Source organism: Engystomops pustulosus, chromosome 9 (genome assembly GCF_040894005.1).
Source record: "Engystomops pustulosus chromosome 9, aEngPut4.maternal, whole genome shotgun sequence".
Lineage (NCBI taxonomy): Eukaryota > Metazoa > Chordata > Amphibia > Anura > Leptodactylidae > Engystomops > Engystomops pustulosus.
The window spans coordinates 11,885,366-11,893,936 of NC_092419.1; the positions used below are offsets into that span (position 1 = coordinate 11,885,366).

Genomic DNA, 8,571 nt, shown 5'->3' on the forward strand with positions numbered 1-8,571 from the left:
ATGACAGCACAGGGAGTGACGATCTAAACCAACATGGTGGACGTGGGTGTTTGCTGCAATATGCATCAAATGCCCACCATGTAGGGAAAGGACTTAGCCTGTGAGCTCTCTCAATCCACCCGCAGCCGATGTGTGACTTAATAACATGTCAGTAAGGGGTTGATGCTATGTGAGAGTCAGAAATTGCCTAAAAGTTGAAGCCGCTATTGTACAGCAGTACAACTATCCCTATACTGTTCCTCTTCATGCCTGTAAAGTTGATTCACCATCTACGCACATTGATGTTCGTCTACCACAGCCGCCCCTCCAGCTTCCCCTCTCCACAGGAGAGAGGGTAACAATCAAACTTTGTACAACCCCTGTCGCAGCATCAACTCCATCTTCTCTTGTTCCATACTGGGTCTCTGAAGTACTATGAGATTCTGAACATGAAATTTGTGTGTTGTAAGTGAAATTTGCTTTATTTCCTTTCATCCTAATTCCAGCACTTTATTATACACACTGGCCATACACGGGCAAGTGCCTGGGCCCAGAGCGGCTGGGGGCCCTCATAATGCTATTAGAGAGGGGGGGGGCTGTTTGGGATGATAAACTAGGGAATATTTTAGGGGACAGCTTCTAAACTTTTAATGCCAACATGTGAGTTTACTGCAAATCTGCCCACTGAGGGTCTGTCGCCCAGGGGCCTATTGCAACCTGGAACCGACTCCGATTATACAGGTCATATATATATTATATGAACTGATATTGTCTTAGTTTAATCACATCATATAGCAGCTCCAATGTCTATGGAGGAGTCATAATATAATGGGGGGCCTCATCTACAAGGCTCCATGTCGCCCCCACGCTTCAATGTGACGGATGAGTTTGAGATGCGAGGTCCGTACCATCCTTTCCAGAACTGCGTATCTTTTCCTTTGTGGGTAAAGTTCACGTATCGGACGCCGGGTCCATATTGCTGGAATTCATGGGAAACCTGAAGAAAGAACAATAAATCGTGAGTCATTGGATGTCCCTTACATATAGGATTAGGGCAGAACTTTTGATCCCAAATTCTCCCAATATGCTCTGTATACAGAATATAAATTACCTATAGGATAATCCCTATAAAAGCTCAGCACCCACCTGCTGCACTCTGCTATAATGTTACTATTCTAGGTTCTTATGGAGATAAATGTAAGATTTAGACGCCGGTCAGACAAGACCTTTGTGGTTGAGAAGAGAAATTTGCTTTATTTCCATATAAAGTGCAGAAAAGTGGAACAATGAATATATATACAAACATGTGGTATCAAAATATATTATAATATAGTACAATGGAGGCAGTCCTCAGCTCCAGGCAGAGTGTTGGGGGTCTCCTGTACAGGGCTCTTGGCTTTCACACCTCAGGGAGACGGATGAGTTGGAGATGCGAGCGCCGTACCATCCTCCCCACTGGGTGTCTTTTGCTTTGTGGGTAAAGTTCACATATCGGACGCCGGGTCCATATTGTTGAAATTCATAAGAAATCTGAGGTAGTAAAACATTTACACATCACTGGTTGTCACCAGGTGGGAGGAGCACTCCCCTCGTGAATACATCAGGCTCACTGAGCGGGGGGAGCACTACACTCATAAATACAACAGACTCACCGAGGGGTGGGAGGAGCACTCCCCTCGTGAATACATCAGACTCACTGAGCGGGGGGGGAGCACTACCCTCATAAATACATAACTCACTGGAAGATGGGAGAAGCACCACCCTCATGAATACATCAGACTCACTGAGCGGGGGGGAGCACTACCCTCATAAATACATAACTCACTGGAAGATGGGAGAAGCACCACCCTCATGAATACATCAGACTCACTGAGCGGGGGGGGAGCACTACCCTCATAAATACATAACTCACTGGAAGATGGGAGAAGCACCACCCTCATGAATACATCAGACTCACTGAGCGGGGGGGAGCACTACCCTCATAAATACATAACTCACTGGAAGATGGGAGAAGCACCACCCTCATGAATACATCAGACTCACCGAGGGGTGGGAGGAGCACTAGCCTTGTAAATACATCACTCACTGTAAGGTGGGAGGAGTACTCCCCTCATGAATACATCAGACTCACTGAGGGGGTGGGAGGAGCACTACCCTTGTAAATACATCAGACTCACAGAAAGGTGGGATGAGCACTGCCCTCGTGACTATATTAGAGGATGGTGGGAGGAGCACTAGAAAAAATAATTTTCATAATAGTGAAAGGTGGGAGGTTGGCTGCAATAAAGAATACACAAGAAGATAGGAGCACAACCCTCGTGAATATATTAGAGGATGGTGGGAGTAGCACTACCCTCATGAATATAACAGACTTAGGGAGAAGAGGGCAGAGTTCTCTCCTTGTGAATACAACAGACTCATGCATATATACATATATATTGGATATACCAGACTATACACATATAGATTCCTCTTGGCAATAACACTACATTTATTATGTTCTCATACAGACTGCAGTACATCAGTCCAGCCAATCCATATAATACTTATATATCATGTACACACATAGATATACATACATACACACACACGTTCCTTAGAAATTCCATGTTACATATTGCTTCAGCTTTAGACATTCCATACAGACTGGACTAGATGGCTCAGGCCTTTCCATATCTGACTATGGTAATTATATACATATAGGTCCCTTTAGGTTCCTCCTGGCATTCACACGATGTACATTCTATATAGTCTAGGAACCACATGCTTCTTTTGTATGCTGTATAGGCTGTAGTAAGCTCGTCCTCCATTGTGTCCTGTCGCATCGGTGACGTCCCGTTACCTCTCCCGCTGTTCCACGGATCATCATATACACAGAAAGCTGGTGGCCCTCTGCTGCCTTCCTTTATTGGTACATCTGGGCCCCATTGCTATCCCTGCCAGAAGTGTAAGTTTGTCCTACACACATATATGTACTTTTCAGGTGCAGATCTCATACCTAATGATATGAATGTACCTACCTGCCGATAATGTTCGTCATTCCACTGGGGGATGGGATCGGGGGCGGCGCTATACTCCTTGATGACGGTTTTCCTGTCCGCAGCCAGAAGCTGCACGCTTATTCCATAGACACAGCCGCAGTCATTGCGTCCAGCGTACCTACAGGAAAGCATCGATATACAAGAAGGGATGCAGCAGCTGCACATGTTTGGCAGATCCAGTGTTTATTCCACAATTGGGTCAAATGGGAATATCTCTTTACATAGTATATTGATTGGAAACAGATTTTAGACTTCATCTTATAAATCTACCTTCTACAAAGAGGACCCAGCTTAACCCCATTGACTTCAATGAGAACTGTGTAATACTTCATCTCCCCTGCGGGGGCGCCGCAGTTGTACTACAAACTGTCTGATAATATAATAACGCACCAATCAGAGATGCAGATGATCGGCTGGTGGACGTCCAGGTAGTGCCCCCACAGTCCATCCTGTACAAGGTCTATGACCTGACTCTTCTTACACCAGCTACAGAGAGACGAGTATACGGTTAATATAGACTAGGAGAGGTATACGCATCACAGCAGAAGTGGAGCTGGATACTTACGAGAAGGAGGTAACAAAGGAGGTCTGGCTCTCAGCACCTTCTAACATGGTCCGGTTCTCCTCCACGCTCCATCCGTCTCCCCCATTCATGACGCTCCAGTGATTCAGTCGTTCTGGGGTTAATAAATCAGACGTGTATAACATGTATTCTGCACAGGAGACACACCCTAACCCTGCAATCCCTACAGCCTGGCTGCACCACTGTTTGCAGGGGTTATGATACTGGGAGTGTACATCAGAGGCTATTAACAACTTCTTCAGCTCCTTCTGCTCTATAACACACTTTCTGTAGTTAGGACACAGTGTACAATCAGCTCCGCTCCTCTTGCTATAACATGCTGTCTGCAGATAGGACACTGTGTACAATCTGCATACAGCATGTTGTAGCAGGAGGAGCTGAGCTGATTGTAAACTGTGTCCTATCTGCAGACAGCATGTTGTAGAGCAGGAGGAGCTGAGCTGATTATAGTGTCCTAGCTGCATGCAGCATGTTACAGAGCAGCAGTAGAAGCTGAGGAGATTGTATATAGTGTCCTATCTGCTCAGCTCCTCCTGCTCTATAACATACAGCCTGCAGATAGGACACTATGTACAATCTGCTGAGCTCCTACTGCTGCTCTATAACATGGACACTATGTACAATCTGCATAGTTCCCCCTGCTCTATAACATGCTACCTGCAGCTAGAACACTATGTACAATCAGATCAGCTCCTCCTGCTCTATAACATTCTGCCTGCAGAGAGGACACTATGTACAATTTGCTGAGCTCCTATTGCTCTATAGCATACAACCTGCAGATAGGACACTATGTACAATCTCATCTCCTCCTGCTCTATAACATACAGCTCGCATACGGAACACTATGTACAATCTGCTCTGCTCCTCCATCTCTCCTGCCCTCACCTGTACCGCACGGATTGCGCAGCAGATTCCGTGAAAATGGATTCTTTAGACACGCTCTCTGCCACTGGAAGTCAGGACACATTTCGGCCGCGTGGAGAATCTCCCTCCTACGTTCTCGTTCGCACTTGATTCTCCATAGGGAGGGAGCGTCGACCAGATGTTTCCAGCGCCGGCTCACCCGTCTACAATGTAGGATAAGGTCTCGCTCTTGTACAAAGCTGAGGATCATGACGAGAATGTCATCCGGGAACGGCTCCAGGTCCATAAAAAATTCAACTTGTGGCTCCGGGTTCACTGTGGACCTTAGTGAAGGTAACTCCTGGGAGCCACCCTGGCCCATGGTATAATGATCACAGCCTGCAAGAGACAAGGACAGGTCAGTAACGAACCAGGGCAGCAATATTTGGAAAAGTTATCGATTGACGCTGCTATTAGGTGACCCCATGGCTGACCCTGGGACTGCACTTGACCAGATACTGAACACATTTGCCCACTTTGGATCAGAGGTTCCCACACATCGTTCTTCATGAGATGTCCTGATCTCCATTGTCCATCTGTGATCCTCTAGGGCAGTGGTTCTCAACCTTTCTAATGCTGTGACCCCACAATACAGTTCCTTATGTTGCAGTGACCCCAAACCATGTACAAGAATATTGTATTCGTGCCAAAAATTGCAATAAAATCGTGGCTCCGATGGCTTTAGGCGACCCCTGTGTTTTGGTCGTTCGACCCCCACCGGGGTTGCAACCCACAGGTTGAGAACCACTGCTCTAGGGCAAGGACCGGCCTACCCCACACCTGTGTTACCTGAAGACATGACGTTACGGTCCCTCAGTATCTCCAGAAGATCAGGTGGTCACCAGGAGGGGAGCTCTATGGGTGGACTGCAGGCTAGCACACACTTTTTGAAAAAGTTGTCAGTCTTGTTTCCCCAATAGGGGTGTGAAATAGACGGGAAAAGGTGTAGGCAGCAGGTGAAGATCAGTGTAGGGGAGGGGGGTGACAGACGTGGGACGGGGTCAGGTGTACAGTTACACACGCGATAAGGAAGAGAAGAATCTGCTCCATGGCTAAGAGGGTTTCGTCTACTCATCTCATAGTAAGGTCACATTCACACGGAGCCGGATGGAGAAGGGAGAGGGAGCGAGCGTTCCCACGTTGAGAACATGGGGGCCGGGTGCCACAGACCTCAATATGGGACATGATCTCTGACTGTACATTGTGCAGCCAAACCGAGGTCCCCATTACAGTCGTGTGAATGTGGCCTTAAAGGGGGGGCAAAATGATTCTGCCACTGACCCTCCCCCCAAAGGAAACCTCAGCTCTGCTCCTGGCGTCTGCTGGGTGTTATTCACCTCCTCAAATGGATCTGCAATACAGGGCACTGACTATAAGCGTGACCTGATCCGGGATAATGGAGCGAGGAGTCTGTGACTTCCAGGAAACTTCCCTGAACAGGTCAGTGGCCATTTTGGAAAAAAAAAAATGGAAGCCCCCGGAGGGGATCACTGTGACCCGGTATGTTGAGAGTCCAATTTAGTTTCTAGGTGTTGGGTCCATTACACTGAACATCTGTGGCTGCAGCGCCCCCTGTTGATAACATTGTAAATAGGAGGTGTACTAATATGCACCCATAAACACAGCGTCCGCACCCTTACCTCTCCGGGTCCTTTGTGGGTTACTGAATGCAGCAGTTTAGGGCCCCTGCATGTGGCGTAGTGATAGGAGGCTTCAGCTTCTGCTCTTGATAACTGGGTGGGTGCTCCGAGGGTGGGCTGCAGGCTCTCGGGTGGTGGTAGGACCTGGGTTACACCATGGCACGACTTGTATCTCAATATCTGCAGAAGAAAAGGTGCTGGTGAAGGAGTGTCAGGGTGCGTTCACACGTTGCGTTTTGACCTGCGTTTTCATTGCGTTTGAAACGCATATACAACAGCTGAGGAGAGGTGATTTGCCTAATTACAAAACTGTTAACATTTCCGTTTACAAAACGCATGCGTTAACATTGCGTTTACAAACGTAAACGGTAATGTAATTAGGCAAATCACCTCTCATCAGCTGTTGTATGTGCGTTTCAAACGCAATGAAAACGCGACCAAAACACAACGTGTGAACGCGCCCTCAGGGTAACTGAGCGGGTGATGGGTGTTTATTTAGAGGCAGAAGAAGCAAAAACAGCATTTAGTGACGTTTTTCTCTCTGATTTGGTATCTGGACTGAACAATGTGATACTTTTATATGGAAGGTGGTGTGTACTTAGCTGTATACTTACCTGTATACTTACCTCCAGGTCCTGCGTGGACCCCCGTCTCTACGGGTAAATATTGACCGCGCATTCCCGCCAGAAGTTGGGGAAGTAGCGTCTTTGATCTGTTGATGTAACGTCACCACTAAGTCTCTGTATACCAACAGAGTGAGGAGGTAAGTATACGGCTACTTACACCAGGTTCCATTCCCCCTTCCGAATATAATGGAAGGTCCATAAAAGTGTACGGGGAACAGAGGGAGAACGGACGTCCTTCCAATGGTGGTTTCTGTTTGGTCCTCCTAAGCTTGGCGGCACACGTGGCGTTTTGAACCCGTTTTTGGGCCGTTTTTAAGCAGTCCGTTAAAAAACTCATATTTTTGACAGTTTTTACCAATGATCTCAATTAAAACTGGTCAAAAATGCAGCGGTTTTTAACAGACTGCTTGAAAATGGCCCAAAAACGGGTTCAAAACGCCACGTGTGCCGCCGGCCTAAAACAGAGTGTGAGGCTGTGTTCACATGACGCCTGATCCAAAAGCTTCTCCTGTGCGCACATGTTGGGGTACCATTGTGTTACCTCAGCGTGTGATCACACAGTTGGGGCCTTTGTATTTTGTCTCAAAACACACTTTTCATAAGTCTCTTAGGGCAGTATTTTTCTAGTTGTCCTTGGCAGCCAATCAGAGCTGAGCTTTCATATTCCCACAGCTGTTTATAAAATTAAAGCTGAGCTCTGATTGGTTTCCATGGGCAACTAGAACAGTTTTACCTCAGACACTAGATAATAAATCTCCCCCAATTGTGTGAATGCAGCCTTGGGGAGTGTTCACACATGTGTTTTCAAACGCATTACAGCAGCTGAGGAGATTTGCGTTTACAAAATGGATGTGTTAACATGCTGCTAACAAACTAATGCGTTAACATAGCATTAAACGCATGTAAACGCAATGTTGACAGCAACGTAATCTGGCAAATCTCTCCATGTGTCAACGCTCCCGCACAGAAAGCCCCCAAAACAGTCTGTTTCCAGGCAACCCCTTTAATAAATGTTCCCAAAAATTGAAAGTCTTGGGGTACTCTATACCCCTTTTGCAAGTCCCAAGGCCAAGGGTGCACTTTTATGAGTCAGGGTTGCTGGCACAGTGTCAGTGGGCGAGGGTAACATCAAATTGGAGTGGGCAGACAAAATATCACTCCAAATAGTGATTGACGGGGGTCCTGGGTGTTGGACCCCACTCAGAGCGATCCCAAGGATAGTTTGTCAATTATTAGTGGCATATTAGATATACCCAAAAACACAGTCATTGAAAACTATAAATCATCCCACCAAATACAAGTCCGAATTGGGAAACATTGCGCAATCTGCCACATTATGTGAAGTCTGAATAAAGTGACAGCAGAACATATGGCAGCCACTAAACGGGGCGTGGCCATATATAGGGGCGTGGCTAGATATGTAAAAATCAATCTACTAATCGCTACAGTATCTGTTATGCAGGAGGCAGAGGAAGACACTGCGCTACAAGCACAACAGTTATTGAAAACTTTATTAGCAAACACACAATGTCCCACAAACTCACACAACACACACGACATCCGCCGCCATCGCCATGGACTTTAGTATAGGAAAGCATTACCTGTGAGCAGGAAGCCCCTCCCCGGTCACCTGACCGTCACATGACCGGGAAGCCGCTCACAGCGTCCTAAGACTGTGCGTGGCTGACGTCACGCGGCTCCGCCCCGCCCGGCACAAGGGAATTGTGGGAATTGTAGTTTGAGTTACAAAAATGTTTTTATTTAGCTGCAGGATGGAGAGAAAGAGAAACTGGTCCAAT

The 8,571-nt window shown here is 46.9% G+C and overlaps 1 protein-coding gene across 2 annotated transcripts; it reads right to left on the minus strand.

Annotated features, from left to right (window-relative positions):
- Nucleotides 1-793: 793 nt before the first annotated feature.
- On the minus strand, nucleotides 794-6,310 carry LOC140076991 (F-box only protein 27-like). 2 transcript variants are annotated; one of them, XM_072123813.1, is made up of 6 exons: nucleotides 6,147-6,310; nucleotides 4,489-4,845; nucleotides 3,586-3,697; nucleotides 3,411-3,506; nucleotides 3,000-3,138; nucleotides 794-976 (listed from the first exon to the last, which is right to left on the minus strand). In XM_072123813.1, the coding sequence occupies exons 2-6, from the start codon at nucleotides 4,826-4,828 to the stop codon at nucleotides 818-820; spliced, it is 846 nt and encodes a 281-aa protein (XP_071979914.1). In that variant the 5' UTR covers nucleotides 4,829-4,845; nucleotides 6,147-6,310; the 3' UTR covers nucleotides 794-817. The 2 variants fall into 2 exon arrangements, with proteins under 2 accessions (XP_071979914.1, XP_071979913.1); XM_072123812.1 differs by lacking the exon at nucleotides 794-976 and adding an exon at nucleotides 1,220-1,509.
- Nucleotides 6,311-8,571: the final 2,261 nt, after the last annotated feature.